This window comes from Rhinolophus sinicus, chromosome 13, assembly GCF_057876585.1.
Source record: "Rhinolophus sinicus isolate RSI-liver-muscle chromosome 13, RSI-T2T, whole genome shotgun sequence".
Classification (NCBI taxonomy): domain Eukaryota; kingdom Metazoa; phylum Chordata; class Mammalia; order Chiroptera; family Rhinolophidae; genus Rhinolophus; species Rhinolophus sinicus.
In genome coordinates, this window is record NC_142513.1 from 17,680,208 (window position 1) to 17,699,251 (window position 19,044).

Sequence of the window (19,044 nt, forward strand, 5' to 3'; positions counted from 1 at the left end):
GAGGAGCCCACACTCCCAGGTCACACCCACAGAAACCCAGGAGGCAACAACTCTTCCTTGTTGCTCCGTGCTTGTGCATGAGTCCTGCACTGTTGACCAAATACTATTTTCTCCCAGCTTCCAAGACCGTTTCAAGTTCCCAGGCTACTCCTGAGCTATGTGAGCTAGACTGCAGGACTGGAGTCCAGGCCAGCCCTAGTCTCACAGCCACACATTCAACAAATATTTACTGAGTCAGAAAACCGGGGTTTCCAGCTCAGCTTTCCGGCCTGCTGTCTGTGTGACCTTGGCTGACCCCCTGAGAACCTATTTAATCTGCAAAGCAGAGAAAAGGGGTCTCAGCTCGAGACTGGGCAGATCTGCCTGAGGCCTGTGAGTGCTTCCTGGTGGGGAGAGAGTCTGGCCCTCCCTCCCAGGGGCTGGACTGGGTGCCACCAAATGTTCGTGGAGTGACAGAGTGATCCGTTGAATGAATGCACAAATCAACAATAGAATAAAAACTTGAATAAGTGAAGGATTAAAAACACAAATGAAGGAATAAACATAGATATGTGTGGATGAATAAATGAATGAATGAACAATCATATGCAAATGAATGCTTAATTGAACAGAGGTAGAAGTGAATGAATAAATGAATAATAGTGCATCTATGAACCAGAAAAGATCTAGCTTAATTCAAGTTAGCCATGTAATGAGTCATTGAATAAATTAATAATTGAATGAATAAATGAACAACACACAAATGCATAATTGAATGACCAAAGATACGAGTGAATGAATCAGAAACAGTACCCATATTTAAAGCCAATGTTGGAATGAATAATCGAATGGATGAATTCCTGTAGGAGCCCGAAGCAGTTAGTATGTCTCAGGCCCTAGAGCCAGCCAGGTTCGAACATAGTCCTGGTTCGAATCTGGGCAGGAGTCACACTGGTCGCCTGACTCCAAGGGCAGTCTCACGGCCCTGTCCAGAGCTCCCCATCTGCCCACACCCGGGAACAGCTTACCATGCCAAGCAGGAAGAGAGGGGCCAAGGAGGAGTTCGGGAGGACAGCAAAGGCCTGGGCCTCCAGAACAGGGGTGAGGGCCAGGCCAGCGGGAGACATGGTGAGGTGTGGCGGGGAGGACGCCCAGATGAGCAGCTCCATCATCAAGTCAGGGAACATCTTGGCCACCTGCACGCCCCCGTGGGGACAGCCAACAAAAGGGATGATTTTATTGAATTGTTTTTAAATCCTATCTTGTCCTGGCCCCACATAAACACCTCCAATGTCTTCCTATTGTTTTTTGACTAAATCTAAAGACTGCATGATCTGGCAGCTGGCGCCCTGCCAGCCTCACTCCACACGCCTCTAATGCCAGCCACATGGGACCCCTGTTCTTTAAATATGGCCTGCTGTCCTCCTAAGACTCTTTGCACTCTCTGTTTCCTCTCCCTGAATGCTTGCCCCTCCATTCTTCCCTAGCTTGGCTCTTTCCCTTCCCTCGGGTCTTAGTGCGAATGTTACTTCCTCAGAAAGCAGTGGTGGCTTTTCAAGGAGAATGAGGAGGGCTTTGGTGGCACCCCATCTTTGCTGGCCTCCAATCCTCCCCCACGTAAACTCACAGTCTGAGTAAAACTAATGTGATTGTTATGCAAATCAAGCTTCAAGACAGTTCCCCTGGCCCCCTTCTCAGTGACACCTTCTCCACACCAGTACCTCCTGTGTAAAAGTTTCTAGAAGTATCATAATTGGAGAGGTCGTTAAGCACTGAATGTTTGTGTCCCCCTCAAATTCGTATCTTGAAGCCCTATCCCCCAGTGTGGCTGTATTCAGAAATGGGGCCCTGAGGAAGTGATTAAGATTAAATGAAGTCATAAGGGTGGGGCCCTGATTCAATAGGATTAATGTCCTTATAAGAAGAGACACCAAAGAGGTCACTCTCTCCATATGTACTCCCAGGAAAGGCCATCTGAGGACACAGCCAGAAGTTGCCCATCTACCAGCCAGAAAGAGAGCCCTCACCAAAAAAACAAATCGGCTGCCACCTTGATCTTGGACTTTTCAGCCTCTAGAACTGAGAAATACTTTCTGTTGTTTAAGCCACCCCATCTGTGGCATTTGGTTATGGCAGCCTGAACAGGCTGAAACAAAGGCTTTCCTTGGCCACCTTGTCTAAAGGGACCACATCAACCTATTGGATTCACTTATCACAGTCTGCATTTCCTTTTGCATTGTTTTGGGTGCCTGGATAATAATTTTCTCTCCCCACTGGACTGGAACTCGGGGAGGGCAGGGATAAGGACCTGTTGTTTTTTTTTTTTTAATTAAATTTATTGGGGTGACAATTGTTAGTAAAATTACATAGATTTCAGGTGTACAATTCTGTATTACATCATCTATAAATCCCATTGTGTGTGCATCACCCAGAGTCAGTTCTCCTTCCATCACCATATATTTGATCCCCCTTACCTTCATCTCCCACCCCCCCCACCCAGGACCTGTTTTGCTGGATGAGCAGAACAGGGCCCCTGGCAGATGCTTGTTGAGTGGGTGAGCCCCAGCAGCCACCCTCACACCTGGGCACCTTGCTACTGGAAGCCTCTATCTGTTGAGAGGACGGGCTGCACAAAGTTACTGCCACCCTCTTAAGCTGGATTGCCTCTGGATCTGGAATGGGGGCTCCCATAAGGTCACTCAGCAGAGCCCCATCCTCCCAGCTCCCCCAGACTACTTCATGAGCTGACGAAAAGGAAACAGGAGGCCTTTTCTTACCTGGGGTATGAGGACTCCAAAGGATTTGGTCGTCAGTCGGAATTTGGATTCCTTTGGAATCTGTAGCAAGGGAAGAAGAGAAAAGGATTCTGGGGGATTATGTTATAGATTGGGTTGGGCAAATTCCATATGATGGGTGAGAGATGGAATATACAAACAGACAACGGCCAGACCACGTATGACAGTGGAACGCTGACCCACAGTTTCTGCAGCAATCAACCCAGAATGGTCAGGACCGGTCAGTGACCTCCAGCTTCCCAATTCTTTTTGCCCTTGAACAAGTCAAATATGCTCCCAAACGAATCACACAGGATGCCCAGCTTCTATTAACCCACATCCAGCTTCCCCCCAGTCTGTAATGTCCCTAAGCACATCCCTGAAGCCCTCTCTTTTTCTCACTACAAAGTTTTCCCACCCCTTTGCCTGTCTTTGCGTCTCTGCCAAACCTCACGTGATAGCGGCTGACTCCCTTGCTCTGAAGAGTTCTCATGCGGGTGGTCTTTGTTTATTTCTGCAGGGAATAGGTGGGGGCTCAGCATCCCTGAGGTGCCCCTACAGAGAGGGAGAATCTGGCATCTCTTCCAGGAGCAGCATAGGAGGAAACCCACACGGTTGGTGACTGGGTTGGGATCAGGTCATACCTAGACTCTGGAGAGGTTGGTCATCTTCTCATTTTACAGATGGGTAAACTGAGGCCCAGAGCAGGACTCAGCCACGAATATATAGACTGAGACAATGAGGGTGGTGATAATGATGACGATATGATGCTAAGACTGGATTACAGAGCCTGGCATGTGGCAAGTACCCCGTCCATGCTGCCTGTCACCTGTAGTCCTCATCGAGTGCCTCCTATCTGCTAAGCCGGTGCTGAGAGCTTTTCATGCATTTATATCTCATTTAATCCTCTCTACCCTCCTTTGGAGTAAGATACTGTTCTTTGTGTTTTACAGATGAGGAAATTGAGGTTCGGAGAGGTTGAATAATTGGCTGAGAGGGGACCTAGCTGGAAAAGTGGGGGCTGATGTTCAAACTCAGGTCGGGCTGACTCTAGCGTCCAGAACTTGATCTCCCCTAGTGTGAACAAAGACTCAAACCCAGACCATCCCTTGCACTCTGAGACGTCTTCCCACATCCACCCCCAGCCCGGCCTTACCATGTCGTCCTTGACGGTCAGGTTCAGGACTCCCGCCTGTTGGTACACGAGCCCGGCCGTGTTGAAGAAATAGTCGGAGATGCCCAGATACATCATACGGTCGTGGTCGGTGGGAAAGGCCAGCGCCGGCGGGGCAAAGGGAGGGGGGCTGCGGTGGGCCAGACTGAAAAACTCCCCCTGGGGGTGGAGGCAACAGAGTGAGACCGGCATCCTTCAGGAATTAGAAGTCAGTGTGTCCATTCCAGGAAAAAATAGGCTGAGGAGACCAACCATGCGTTCACAGAGGAGAAAGCGATGGCCAGAAGCCAACAGAAGCCATCCAATGCCTCCTGGGTGCTTGTGTCTAACTGTTCTTCCTGCCAACCCTGTGAGGCAGGTGCTACAGTGTTCGTTTTACAGGAGATGACACTGAGGCACAGAGGGGTGAACTGACTTGCCCCAGGCCCCTTGGGAGGTAAGTGCCAGCCCAGAATTGAACCCGAGCATCCATGGTCTGGCAGCTCCCAACCTTTCCACCTGCTCTGCCACAATCTTGCCAGGAAGCACCGAAATTCTACTAAAAGAACAACAGGTTCTGTTTGTTTGTTTTTAATCTATCAAACTAACAATCATTTTAAAGAAAGAGGTAAACTCTTCTGTGTTGTGGGTGTTTTTTGAATCCACATTATCCAGTTTGGGGTGAGAGTTTCATATGCTGCTGGAGAATATAGGTTCATATGTGTCTGAAGAACAATTTGGCACCATGTTACGAAAGCAAATCATTTATTTAGCTAAAAAAATAATTCTGAGTTATAAAAAAGCACATTGCAGATGGATACATATGGTAGGATACCATTTATGTAAAATTTAAAGACCTATAAAACATATTGTGTAAGAATTATTGACAGACATAGATATGGAGTAAAAGTACAAAAACACAGGCAAGAAGGACACACGACGTCATCAGTGTGATCACCTCAGAGGGGTGGGAGGGGCAGGTTTGGAGAGGGGGTACAGGGGGGCCTGAGCTATTTATTTCTATGATGTTTCATTTTTAAAAAATCAGAGGCAACTATGACAGAATGGTAACATTTCTTAAATGTGGGTGGTGGGTATGTGAGTGTGTCATACTTTCCGTACCCTTGAATCACTTCATCATTGTAAGTGAATAACCATGACACCCACATTGTAGATTACCACGTGACTCTTAAAAATAGTAAGATGGACGTGTGTGCCAACCAGGACTCCTCTCTGAGACATATTGATAGGTGAGAAAAACCAGCGGGAGGAAGAAGAGTGTGGATCCATTCAGGGAAACAGGTCATCAGGAAAATCGAGATGGGTTTTCATGGGCATGTATTCAAATGCTTAGGACCAGCAAACTGGAAGGTTAACACACCCCCTCCCCCCAGGGCTGACAGTCATTACTTCTGGGCAGGAACCTGGGGGGGGGTGTTCTCGAGTGATGGGGGGATGGGGCGGGGAACAGGACCTTTTCATCTCTCATTCTCTGGGGACAGTTTTGTATCCTTGAAGTCCTTTATTCTGCTGTATTACTTAGATTCTTTTTCTTTTTTTCGTTTCTTTTTTTTTGACATTCAGTATTATTTTATATTCGTTTCAGGTGTATAGTAGTTAGATATTTATATAATTTATGAAGTGATCCCCCGATAAATCTAGTACCCACCTGGCACCATCCATAGTTACTGTAATATTATTGACTGTATTTACTTAGATTTTTAAAAAAAGTATACTATTGGTCCAGCAATTCTATTTCTAGGAAATATTCAAGGATGGGCAGGAATCCAGCTACCAGCTCTGCTTGCATTTGTGGGGGAAAATGACAAGAGCCCAAATGTCCTAGGAAGAGGCACTGTCCTTATCACAAGCTGTCTATGGATCGACCCAACAGCCAGTAAAAGGGCTGCAGGAGGACATCCCGGAAAGGTGCTCACAAGATATTGTTCTGTTTTTAAAAAGTTATAAAACAGTATGTCCAACACGACTCATGTAAAAATATGTATGTATTTATGTCTATGACCACATATGTGGTTTTTTCTGTGCATTTGTTTCTGTATCTTTTATGCATGTATAGGTATATTTTCCTGTTTTTTGGACTAGACAATGGCTGGAGGGTTGGAGGGATCTAATTTGTGTGTCAATAGTGCATTCTCCGAGTTGTCATATTTGGGTAATCTCTCTGTCTTTCTTTCTTTTCCATCCTTCCTTCTTCCCTTCATTCCTTCCTTCCTATGTATTTATATCTCTGCTCCTCTATAGTTTCGACACTTTCTTTTTTTACAACACATGTGTTTTAGAACAAACAAGTAAACAATAAACGAACAAGCTAATCACGAATTGGGGAGGGACTGAATGAGGCACACCAAGAGGGAATTCAGGGAGTGAGACTACTCCAACTGGGACAGTCAAGGGAAGGCTGCTGTGGGAGTGACATCTAGCACAGGCCCACCTGGATTGTCAGAAGAGCCAGCAGGTAAAGGAAGGGAAGGGAGGGAGGGCAGTTCAGGCAGAGGGACAGGATAGGACAAAGTCCCTGATGAGGGAACAAGCTTGATGTATTGAAAAGGTGTCTGGTTGGAAGGTGGTGAATGAGGGGGAAGTGGCATGAAATGAAACTTCAGCCAATCCACATTTATTGAGCACTTACTATATGCCAAGCGCAGTTCTAGATGCTGTACACACAGTAAAGAACAAAGCAGTCATAGCCCCTTCTCTTTCATCCTAGTGAAGGAGACAGACTCACGATTCTGTGTGTATGTGTTAGTAATAAGTGCTGCTGAGAAAAAAAAAAAAACCGGGTATGCGGGAAGAAGAGGGAGCTAGCTATTCCAGCAACAATGGGCTGAGAAGACATCTCTAGGGAGAGGATATTTGAGCGGACTTGAAGGAAGGAAGGGAGAGCTTATGTGGATATCTGGGCGAGAGCCTCCTGGGCCGAAGGAGCAGTAAGTGCAAAGGCCCAGGGGAGAGAGTAGGCACAGTGCATTTCAGGAATGGCAGGGAGGCCAGTGTGACTGCAGCAGGGGAAGATGCAGAGAGTGGAGCAGGGATGGTGATGGTTGAGGACAGAGAGGAAAGGGGTGGGGTCATTGTAAGATTTGTTTCAAATGGGGATGGAAGACCCCTGGAGTGAGGGCATATGATTCTCAGAGTAAGTCTCACCTTTAGCTGCCCATCCAGGGTCTCAGCTGTGGCTGTAGGAGGTGCCAACAGCGAATAATCGATTCCAGCCACATCATCTATTTTGGCTGTCACTAGAGGGAAAGAAGATGGACCATGAGCTGGCTCCCCATGGCAGCGTCTTTGGGGCCTGGGATGCAGGGTCAGCATCCCCTAAAGTTGAATCAAGAACTGCAGTGTTATTCCATTCACACCTCCTCCAGGGAGCCCACCCTGAGCTCCCTTTAAAGGAAAATGAACACATACCCCATATTCACAGACACCATCTTCCCCCCAGATGAGGCTAAAACACAGTGTCAAGGAGCAGAGACACCTGGGCTTGAATCGGACTCTATATGACCTTGGACATGTCCTTTTGCTTCTCTGAGCCACTTTTTATCATTTGTAGAATGAGGTAATAGCCGTGGCTCACAGGTGCTGGAGGAGTGAACGAGAAGGTGTGTGCCCAATGCCCTGTACATGGTAGGGGCCCAACAGCCAGAAGGCATCGATATTAGCAGTGATAATATCCCAGGCTGAGCCCAGGTTGGCTCAGGTTCGAACAGCTTCTCTATTTCCCAGTGGTAATCAGTGAGAATTAAATGAATATTGGCTCCTCCTTTAGCTCCTCCTTCCCATGTTAGAGGCTCAAAAATGGCAACTTGTCCCAGATGGCACAGCTGGTGAGTGACAGAGCTAGGACTCAAAACAACATCTTTTTCCCGTCTGATGAGGCCAAACCTTGGACACTGGAACTGCACTGAACATCCCCAGGATTGGCTCTGCCCCGGGAGGGGTTGGGTGGTGCCTGGAGGACGGTAATGCATTGTCGGTGGGCACAGACTTTATGCGTGCCACACCAGATTTCCCAGAGAGGGAGTCCAGGTAGCAGTTTGGGGCACAGGTTCTGGAGGAAGAAAACCTGAATTTGGAGCCTGCTTCTGGTTCTTACTGGCTTTGTGACCTTGGGCAAGTCACAGCTCCTTTCTGTGCCTCCGTTTCTTCGTGGTAAAGTTGGGAGGCCGAGAGGGGATAATTCTGCTGGGTGCATAGCATATGGTAAGCACTCAGCCAGAGCAGTCGTCTCGCACATACTGCAGCTCTTCACAGTTTACCAAGCACTTAGGGATAGAGAGTATTGTCCCCATTTTAAAGATATGGAAACTGAGGCGCAGGGAGTTGAAATGACAAGCCTCAAATTTGAGGCCAGTTATGCGTGTCTGGCCTCAGAAAGCTAAAGGTATTTGGTTGTTTGGCCCCTACAGGGGTAGGGGAATGAGTGGTTATGGGCTGCTTTTCCACCTCCTTCTGTACCCGCCACAGGACCTGGACCATAGGGATCCAACGCCAACTGCCATTTGAAAATAATCTGTTCTACCCATTCCCACCCACATCCAGGCCTGTCTAGAAAATTGCTGACCTCATCATACTTTTTCTATCTACATCCCTCTTCCCCGCTTTATCCTAGCCTCTTCAGTCCTACCCAGCAGTCACCTGGCAGTGTCTGGAAATAAGGTTCCAGCTTGGAGGACACAGAATCGGTCACAGCCTTGCAGATCTAGGGAGAACAAAAGAAGTGATCAGTGAGGGCTGCCCACAGTGGAAAATATGCTTTGGGAATAATGATCTGGACACATTTTGCTTTCCGGGAATGTTTCCTTGAAAATCATGAAACTAATCAAGTTTCCCTTTTCTCTTTGGCTACCAGGAAGCTCGGAGTCCAATATGCAGTTTAGAAATAGTAACTGTATATGACTGGGTGACCTGTGTATCTGCATTTTATTTCCTACTCTAGAGTGGAACTTTCCTAATGGTTATTTATGGTTTCTATTATTTAATGTGGGATTTTTTGTTTGCTTGTTTTATCTGTTTGTTTTTGCTGCCTCAGATCCTTTGCAGGATGAAGTGGAAAAAAAACAAACAGGAGGTTTCAGTGGTCAGCCTTCTCCTATCTGTGCTTCTGGGAGCTAGTGGCAGGCCCTCTCCTCAAGTCTGCATGGGACCTCTCACATGTGCTGAGTATGGCCAGAGAAGCCCTCCCTGCCCCCCACATGACTCACAGGGGAACAAGTACAGGTCTGAGAAGACCTGGGTCACATGGTAATTCTGTCACTAAGAAAGTTACTCCACTTCTTTATAACTCTTTTTTTTTTTAATCTGTAAAATGGAATGTGGCGGGTTATATATTCCATTCCACTTGCTCTTCTGGACTAGGGTCTTGCTCCACCTCATCAAGAGGTGGAGTCTGTGAATTCTCCCCTAGAATCAGGGAGGGTGTAGTGACTTGCTTTTAACAAAAGAACATGGCAGAAGTGACATTGTGTAACTTCAGAGATGAGATCATAAAAGGCTGTGCAGCTTCCACTTTGTCACTTGAAAGGCTGCCTCTCTGGTTGCTCCCTCTGGAAACCTAGTGACAGGCTGTGAGAAGCCCCAGCTCCATGGAGAGGTCACGGGTAGTTGCTCCTGTCAATAGCCCCACCTGAGCTGAGCCTCCAAGTCTTCCCAACCCAGGCACCATGAGCATAAGAGAGGCCCCCTCCAGGTGGTTCCAGCCCTGATCTTTGGGTCTTTCCAGATGAGACCCAGACATCATGGAGCTAAGCTGACCCCACCGTGCCTATTAATTTCCTGATCCACAGAATACATGAGCATTATAAAGTGGTAGTTGCTTTATGTCACTATAGTTGGGGCTATTTCTTTTGAAGCATAGATAGCTGGAAAACAGGATTAAAATCACAGGCTTCCCTTACTTAAAGGCATTGGGGCTGGGGACAGTGGGGTCCCTACCTTCCCTCCAAGTGTCACCCCAAGTCTCTTCACCTCATTAATCCAATTGAGTCTCTCCAGTCCTTGCCTTTCTCGACTGTTGGCATGGTGGATCACTGTCTCCTAGAAATGCTCCTTCCAGAGTCCCAGGACCAAGGACAGTTCCCACTCTCTGACTCTTCCCGGGACACCCTGATGAGCTCCTCTTTGCTCTTGAATATCGGAGCTCCTCCGGGCTTCCTTCTGGGCTTCCCGCTCCTTCCACTTACAAGCTCCCCCAGAGCCATGTTATGCAATCCCATGGCCCCTGCTATGGTCCATGCAGAAGTCACCGCACCCTTGCTCCCAAGTGCCAAGGAATTAAACCTGCCAGTAACAGCCCCAACCAAAGAGGGCTGAGGGTTGGCGGATAAACAACCCAGCTTCCTTACCCCTTTGGGGCAGTTCTGAGGCGTGTGTTCCAGGTTCCGCTGAGACCCATCCACAGGACTGCACCCCAGTTGCCCACAGCAGTCGCACACTCAGTGACGCTCCTGTCCGGGCTTCCTTCCACACCCCTTGCTATGCTGCCTGCACCTGAATCTTTTCCCAGGAAACTACCTGCACCTGAATCTTTGTCTCAGCACCTGCCTGGGGGTGGGGTAGATCCAAGCAAAGTTGCCTCCGCCATATTCCCAACATGTGTCTAACAGGCAGGCCTTGGTGTGCAGCCCAGACTTCTCCCCTGAGCTGCAGCCTGAGGGCCCCGCTACCTCCTGGCCACAGGCCCCCAAGGCCAACCCATCCCAACCAAACCCCTCAGGTTCTCACTCCTCCTCAGGGTTGCATCCCTTTCATTTGCCCAGAGGGCGCCCTCCACACGTTCCTCCCTTTTTCTCTTCTGTCAATCAACTTATTGTATCTGGGGGAGGAAGGGAGGAAGGGGGAGGCAAGGAATGAAGGAGGGAGAAAATTTGGTTTCTTGGAGTGTGTTTTTATCACATACGAATCTGGATGTCCCAAGAGGACTTAGAACGCTGTTCTCTAAGGAGCCTGTACCTCTTCTCCAGGTGGCCCAGGGGCCAGGGCAGCACATCTGGAAGCTGGAGCCAGCTGGACTCCTGAGCTGCCGTCCCCCTGCCACTAGCCTCCAATACTGCTTACCCATGAGCCACCAGATGGCTCCAAATCACAGCAAATCACATCACAGCCTGGAGCCTGGCTTCCTGCTGCTGGCCCCCACTTCCCATGCTCCATCCTACCCGACCGCCCACATGCACACCTGACAGACTGAAGCAGGCTCCTTCTTCTCTCAGATACCCACCCTTCACTCTGGATTCCTTGGGAGTCCACTCCCCGGTTCACACCTCCCCATTTCTGGCCTTTCCTAACATCATAGATGCCCTGTCACCTTGTTCATTCTTTCACCCATCTATCTGTCCATTCATTCGTTCATTCAGGCCAATATTCGTTTCTAAACAACATCTTGCTATGACTAAGAGCTTCGCCTCTGGAAGTGGGGTGGCCTGGGTTTGCATCCTAGCACTATCACTTCCTCTCTCTGTGTCTCAGTTTGTTTATCTGTAGAACAGGGGTTATCATGATACCCTTCTTGTAAGGATTTTGTGTGGATTAAATGTTAGAATCCTTGTAAAGAGTTCTTAGCATAGTGCCAAGCCCACTGTAAGCACTTGACCTATATAGGCCATTCTCTACCTCCTCCTTCTCACTGTCACCACCGTCATCTTCACCATCATCATCTTCACTAGCAACAGCATTATTACTTTTTCGCTTGGGTGCTACTGAGAGGCCACCCTTAAGTTGCTACCAAGAAATACCGTGTTTCCCCGAAAATAAGACCTAGTCGGACAATCAGCTCTAATGCGTCTTTTGGAGCAAAAATTAATGTAAGACCTGGTATTTTATTTTGTTTTATTTTATTTTATTTTTTTATTTTATTTTATTTTATTTTATTTTATTTTATTTTAGCCAGTCTTATATTATAATAAAATAAGAGCGGGTATTATATTATATTATAGTAAAATAAGACTGAGTCTTATATTAATTTTTGCTCCAAAAGACGCTTTAGAGCTGATTGTCTGACTAGGTCTTATTTTCAGGGAAACATGGTAATCTGTTTTAATAGTTGCAAATATTAAATATATCCTAACACTCCACTCATACTATTACTTAATTGCACAGACAGTTGAACCATGGGTCTGCTGGGCTGGTGGATGAGCACGCCGCCTCCATAATCTCAGTAATCCATACAATAGCTTCATGAAGAAGATATCAATGTCCCTATTTCATAGATGGTGAAAATGAGGTTCAGAAAGGTTAAGTAATTTACTCAAGGTTACACAGCTAGTTAAGCCCTAGGACCAGAAATAAAATCCAGAGATTCTGACTCTGAAAGTCATTCTATAATCCACTGTGTTATGCATTTTGACAACCATGCATTGATTTTTAAAAAATTAAAATAAAATTAAAAGCTTTTGACAGAGTGCCTGTCGATAAATGACCTCACTTGGTTGATGTCTACCTACGCACACTGTCGGTGGCTTCGACAGGGAGACACGTCTCCCATCTGGAAGACTGCACAGCCTCCTCAGTCTCCCCAAGACTGCTGCCCCCACTCTTGGCCCCTCCAGCCATTTCACAGCAACCAGAGAAAGTGTTCTAAAACACAGATCTGGCCAGGTCCCCCCTTTGACCAGAACCTTCAATGGCTCCCCACTGCCCTCTGGAGAGAAAGCTCATGCTCACTTAGCTTGTGAGACAGGCTCACAGGATTCCTGGAAGCTGATGGTCTATTAATAGAAAACAAGCCCAATGAATGGCCCTGTTCTCCACTGACAAAGTTGCCGGGAGATTAGGATGTAGGCAGGGTTGGACACTGGCTGGTGCCAGTTCCAGCCTCAGGAAACAGTTTAGCCACACACCAGACTAGCAGCTTCCTCAATTGCACGTTTTCTGGGTGGGGAGCACACTGAAGGGGGTTTGGCATGTGATGGGGCTGGGGAAGGAGGCCTGAGGGCTATGAGAGGCGAGGGTAGGCAGGACTGTTGGGGAGAGAGCAGAGGTGGCCCAAGTGGACGTGGTAGGGGGTTGCTGTGGGGATGCGACCCTTTCTTAATCTCTCACTGGACCCCTCCGAAGAATGGACATGACTGCATTTTAGAGCTGGACTTGTGGTTTCAAAGGGTTGTAAGGACTGCCGGAGAGGTTGGGGTGAGAGCAGGAGCGTCCGGTGATGCGTGAGGTGTATGGACATGGAGTGCCCGTCGGGCTCGGACCGGTGAGGACAACCTGAGCCCCTCCTACCTTGCTGTTCATGGTGTCTCGGAGCGAATTCTCGATTTTTTTGTGGAATAGTTGGATCAGCCACCTGGAAATTGACATGTGGGGACATGCATGAGGCTTCCCAGGGGTCCCTGGGCTGCACTGGGGAGGCTGCCTCATCTGGGAAGCCTTCCTCCCTCCTCCAAATAGGACTAGGCACCCTCATCTCTGGGCTCCAACTGCACACAACCCATTAGACGTCTCGCACCCTGTGTGTGGTTACCTGCGTATGAGGTTGTATCTTCCAAAGGGCACGGCTGGGCCCCTGCCCTGTCTCAGCCTCATTCCTCACTACTCCGCCTCTTCTCTGCACTCCAGCCACACTGCTCTGTCCTATCCTCTTGTGTCCAGTGCTTCCTCCCACTCCAGGGCCTTTGCACACGCTGTTCCCTCTGCTTAAAACACCCATTGTCCCCAATAGCTGCCTAATCAACTCCTACTTATTCTTTTCATCTCAATTCAAATGTCTTTTCACCCAGGAAGAGCTGGTGAGCCCCCAGATTAGGTCAGATCCTCCTGTACGCGGTGTTCGCAGCACTCTGTACCTCTTTTTCTTAGTTCTTACATCCTTTTGAAAATTCCTCATGAGCCCCTCGTTAATGCAATGATTTGATTAATGTTTGTCTTCCCCACTGGGCTGGAAACTTTAAGAGAACAGGGACTGTGTGGCTAAGAATCTGGGGCCATGTAGTTCTGGGCTGCATTCCTTCTCAGCGCTCACTAGGTATGAAAACTCAGGTGATTTCCTGTCCTTTCCATGCCTTGGTTTTCTTGCCTGAAAATGGGCAATGATAACCTCATAGCCATTGTGTGGATTGAATGGGACACGACACAGGCTTGAAATAGTGCTGGGCACACCGTAAGCCTCCAGTTGCTGTTAGCGATTGCTAAATTGTTGTTGGCCACTGCTGTTTCCCGGGCGTGCTGCACAAGCCTGGTACATAGTGGATTCTTAGTCGATACTTATGGGCTGGATGGATGGGTGAACGCTTATACCTTTGTGGTGAGGAGTGTATAACTTAAGTCCACATCCAGTGTTTAGCCCAGAGCCTGGGCAGAGTAAGTGCTCAGTAAAGTCAGCTGAATGCATGTTGAATGAACGAGTGACCCTTTGAGGCAGGGAGAGTATCCACTCCATGTGGGACCCCTGTTCCCTCCCCTATACCCGCGGCCTCTGAATGAGGCCTGGCATGGAGGTGGCGCTTGGGATGTGTTTTCTGAATATGGAGAAGATTAGGACAGTTCTCTGTGATGTCCCGCCTCCCATCCACAGCCCCAGGAGGTCCTACCCCAGGCTGCTGCCTGAGACGTGCACGCTGACGCTGTCAATATGGCTACTGCAGCTGGAGCAGGTGACGGTGGAGTGGCCTGAGGTGGGGTCACAGCTCAGCTTCAGACCAGCCGAAATGGAGATGCCCTCCACTTTCAGGTCAAAGTTGCCACTGATTTTGCTGAAGGGAGACAAAAAGAAGACTTGGAGCAATCACTTTCTTCCCCACTGCCATTTGAACGTTGGTTTTGCTATTATCCCCACTTCAGGTGAGGAGACAGAGTTCAGAGAGGGAGGTAGCTTACCCAAGGTCACACAGCAGCTGAGTGAAAGAGCCAGGATACCAAACTAAAGTTTCAACGCATGTCCTCTTGGCAAAACCCTGCTCTTACTCACTGCCTCAGACTCTATCCATGCTGTGTGGCTTTGGGAGTGTTTCTTAACCTCTCTGAGCTTCAGTTGCCTCACTCGGACCCTGGATCCGAAGTAGGCACCAGCTTTGCCACTAAAAAGCTGGATGCTTGGGGCCAATGACTTTAATTAATGAATACCCTTGTTCATTAAATGGGGTTAATAATGCCTCCCTCAGAGATGAAATGCATTTTGGATAAGACAGTGAACATGAATGTAGTCTGTCAGCTCTTCTATAATGTGATGAAATATCGTGTTTTTTTTTGTTTTGTTTTTTTTTGTGACCAATAAGTGAAATGAGATGCAAAGGAGCCCAAGTGAAGAGTTAAGCAATTCTTGTTGTGGGGACCAGACAGACCCAATGGCCCTTGTAAGGGAAGGCAGATTCACAGTCTAATTCTCATCAACGTGCCTTCTCCATTTTCTCCCTGGATTCCCCACAAAGAAGTCGCTAAAGTGATTGGTCAGTCCATGCCACTGTCATTAGTGGACAGAGTCACTGTGGTGAAAGCCCAATATTTAGATTTAGAGTTGTGGTTTGCATGATTTGCCCCAAGTTTTCACTCCTCTCTGCACCCGTACTCTCGCCCTGGCCTATGTTGGGGGAATGGTGCAGTCCCATGGTCTTGACTTTGGGCGTGGCTACATGACTTGCTTTGGCCAATAGCGTCTGACTAGAAGTGACCGTGGGCCAGTTTTGAGTCTAGGCCTTAAGGGGACCTGCATGTTTCTGGTTGCTTTTTTTGCATCCCTGTTATCACCAGGAACATGCTCTTGCTAGCCCACTGGTCCAGGGAATAGGAGGAGATACAGGTGAAGCGCAGCTGCCTCGGCTGAGCCCAACCTAGACCAGGGAACCCCAACTGACACACAGATATGTAAGTGATAATATATGACTTGCTTTAAGCCACTGAGTTTGGGATGTTTTTTACACAACAATATAGCTAACTGATAAGGGGTAACTTAAAGGTACCAGTTAGTCTTCCATCCTAGGCAGATGGCACCAGCTTAGCCTTGCCAGTGTCCTGCATTGAGATGTAAACAAATGTTCAACTATTAACCAGGGGTTATGTTGAATCTTCTTATGTGAAAAATTCCCTCAGGGGCCGGCCCGGTGGCTCAGGCAGTTAGAGCTCCGTGCTCCTGACTCCAAAGGCTGCCGGTTCGATTCCCACATGGGCCAGTGGGCTCTCAACCACAAGGTTGCCAGTTCAATTCCTCAAGTCCCGCAAGGGATGGTGGGCTCCGCCCCCTGAACTAAGATTGAACACGGCACCTTGAGCTGAGCTGCCTCCCGGATGGCTCAGTTGTTGGTTGGAGCGCGGGCTCTCAACCACAAGGTTGCCAGTTCAATTCCTCGACTCCCGCAAGGGATGGTGGGCAGCGCCCCCTGCAACTAAAATTGAACACGGCACCTTGAGCTGAGCTGCCGCTGAGCTCCTGGATGGCTCAGTTGGTTGGAGCACGTCCTCTCAACCACAAGGTTGCCTGTTCGACTCCTGCAAGGGATGGTGGGTTGTGCCCCCTGCAACTAGCAACGGCAACTGGACCTGGAGCTGAGCTGCGCCTTCCACAACTAAGACTGAAAGAACAACAACTTGAAGCTGAACAGAACCCTCCACAACTAAGATTGAAAGGACAACAACTTGACTTGGAGAAAAGTCCTGGAAGTGCACACTGTTCCCCAAAAAAGTCCTGTTCCCCTTCCCCCAATAAAAATCTTAAAAAAAAAATAAAAATTCCCCCAGGAACCCTGTGAGGACAAGTAGTGATGTGCAAAGTAAAAATTGTGCATTCCAGAGATCTTGGCTCTCATCCCTTTCAGTACCACCAAGAGCTCACCTATACACTCAACAAACCCCAAGCTTGGAAACGTACATGAAATCCTTTCGTGCCTTCCATTTTCCATTGATCTTGATATTGGCATTTGTCACGGAGAGTTCAAGGCCCTCATTGGGTAATAGTTTTATCTGGGAACTGGGAAGCTGGACTCCACGGATAGCCATGCTGCAAAGAAGAAATGTTCAGTTAGCCTCAGTCAATAGCTAAAGTAGACTCACCACACCCCACTCCAGCTCGTCACCTCATCCATTCCAGGGGAACCCAGAAGCTATGAGAGCAGCCTTGGGAATTCTGTGGGCATTGGGCAGAGTGGCTAGGCTTTGAAGTCAGACAAATCTGCATTTGAATCCTGCTCTTCAGTTTACTGTTGTGTGATCCTGGGCATGTCACTTAATCATCCTGAGCCTCAGTTTCCTCATTTGTAAAATGGTACAGTAATCTCTATCTTGCAGGGTCTGTGACTATCAATGAAGATAACAAATCTTATTCCATTGACTATAGGTTCTATAAAGGGGTGGAATGTGTCTGTCTTTTTTTTGCTATTGTAGCAAAGCCTACTGTGTCAGACACATAGTAGGTGCTCAAAAATATTTGTTGAGTGAACAAGTATATAAAATTCTCTATAGGACATTTATGGGTTGTTTGCCCAGCATCCACACCCTCTTCTTGTGGTAATAAAACTGTCATTTAACTTTGGAGGAACGTCCTCCCCACATACATGCCATGTTGTTCCAAAGAAAGTTGATTTCACCTCCACCTTCAGGGGGTGGAGCTTGGGCATAAGCTAATTAGCATATCCTATTCCCCTGGCCACAGTGATTGGTTCAGGAGTATGTACATAACCTAAAATGGACCAATCAGAGTGAATCTTAGGGTTTTTTGCTTCAGTTGCAAGGAGAAGGTGCTCTCTTTCCACAGCACTGGCAGTGCCGAGGAGATGCTGGCAGCCATCTTGCCTCTTGGAGGGGACATCCTTGCTGGGAATTAGACCTCCCAAAGGTAAGTAATACTGAGAAGTGGCAAGAGAGAAACAGGGTTCAATGACATTTGATCTTGTCTCAGGCTGAACCCAAAGCCAGACTACTCTAGGGACATCTCAGTAATGTGAGCTGATAAAATAGGCAGTTTTGGATTAGGTTTTCTGTTCTTGAACCCCCTCCTCCAAATCCTAATTGATATATGGGCCTGGCATAGAGTTTTGGGGTTCATGACATCCCCCAAGGAGTCATGGTGAATGCCTGACAGACAGTTTTCGTGGCTTCCTCCATGCTCAGTTTGGGGGATTGTATCTCCCTGGGATGGTGTAAACACTGCCTTTGGGATCCTACTGTCTCCGAGTTTAGCAGTTGGTGGCTCAGCAATTCAAGAACTTGGTGGCCCCAGAACACTACAAAGTTCTGCATACTGAGGACTCACCTGTAGAAGTTATATGAACCTTTCCCCAAATGCTTGATCTTAAAGCTTCCTGAGAAGGAGGGAATCTCCATCTTCTCCAGCTCTTTCTGCAGCGCGGCCACTCCCTGCTGGCTGGCTGAGGGCAGAGAGTAGGGGTAATGGTCAGAGGCAGAGCCTGGGAGCCTGGGCTGGCAGGTCAGGGCAGGTTCTGGGCCTTTGCCCCTGTCCGTTGCAGGGACAATGGGATTGAAAAGGTCTACAGCTAAGGTTTTCTGTAAAGGGCCAGATAGTAAATATTTTTAGCTCTGTGGGTCATACTGTCTCTGTCACAGCCATTAAGCTCTGCGGTTATTGCCCCAAAGTAGCCATAGACAATATGTAAATGAATGGGTATGGCTGTGTTCCAATAAAACTTTATTTATGAGCACTGAAATTTGAATTTCATATAATTTTCACATACTATAGGATATTATTCTTTTGACTTTTTTTCTATTATTTAAAAATGTAAAAGCCATTCTTAGTTCATGGGCCACACAAAAACATGTAGTGGCCCAGATCTGGCCTGTGGGCTATAGTTTGCCAACCCCTGGTCTAAAATATCACCCCCCAAACACCCAATCATGCATCCTATGGGTATTTATTAAACACGTACTCTGTGCCTAGTTCTGTGCTATGCCCTCACAAATACTGCATCTCTTTGGCTTTTGGACTCTCTCCCCACAGGACTTTTGCACGTACCATTCCTGCTGCCTAGGAAGCCCTTCCCTCCTACTTCACCAGGTCAACTTGTAGTCAGCTCGGTCATCACTTCCTCTGGGAACATTCTCTGACCCAGCAGATGAGAGCAAACCCCCTCGTTACCATGCTGTGGGCACCTCCTCTGGGGAGCCCATTACTGTTTGTACTAATGCATTTATTCATGTGACTTCTTGATTAATGTCTCTCTCCCCCCAAGGTCAGTGGCAATG

At 47.9% G+C, this 19,044-nt stretch overlaps 1 protein-coding gene across 1 annotated transcript in view; it reads right to left on the bottom strand.

Annotated features, from left to right (window-relative positions):
• BPI (bactericidal permeability increasing protein) overlaps window positions 1-19,044 on the bottom strand; it is a 29,612-nt gene that overhangs the window by 8,471 nt on the left and 2,097 nt on the right. Inside the window, exons 2-10 of the mRNA XM_019750246.3 lie at window positions 18,098-18,212; window positions 16,718-16,846; window positions 14,448-14,609; window positions 13,141-13,204; window positions 8,563-8,626; window positions 7,072-7,163; window positions 3,910-4,086; window positions 2,757-2,816; window positions 1,008-1,175 (exon numbers count right to left, since the gene is read on the bottom strand). Of these exons, the coding sequence (XP_019605805.3) occupies window positions 1,008-1,175; window positions 2,757-2,816; window positions 3,910-4,086; window positions 7,072-7,163; window positions 8,563-8,626; window positions 13,141-13,204; window positions 14,448-14,609; window positions 16,718-16,846; window positions 18,098-18,212 (1,031 nt within the window). The remainder of the gene's footprint in view (window positions 1-1,007; window positions 1,176-2,756; window positions 2,817-3,909; window positions 4,087-7,071; window positions 7,164-8,562; window positions 8,627-13,140; window positions 13,205-14,447; window positions 14,610-16,717; window positions 16,847-18,097; window positions 18,213-19,044) is intronic.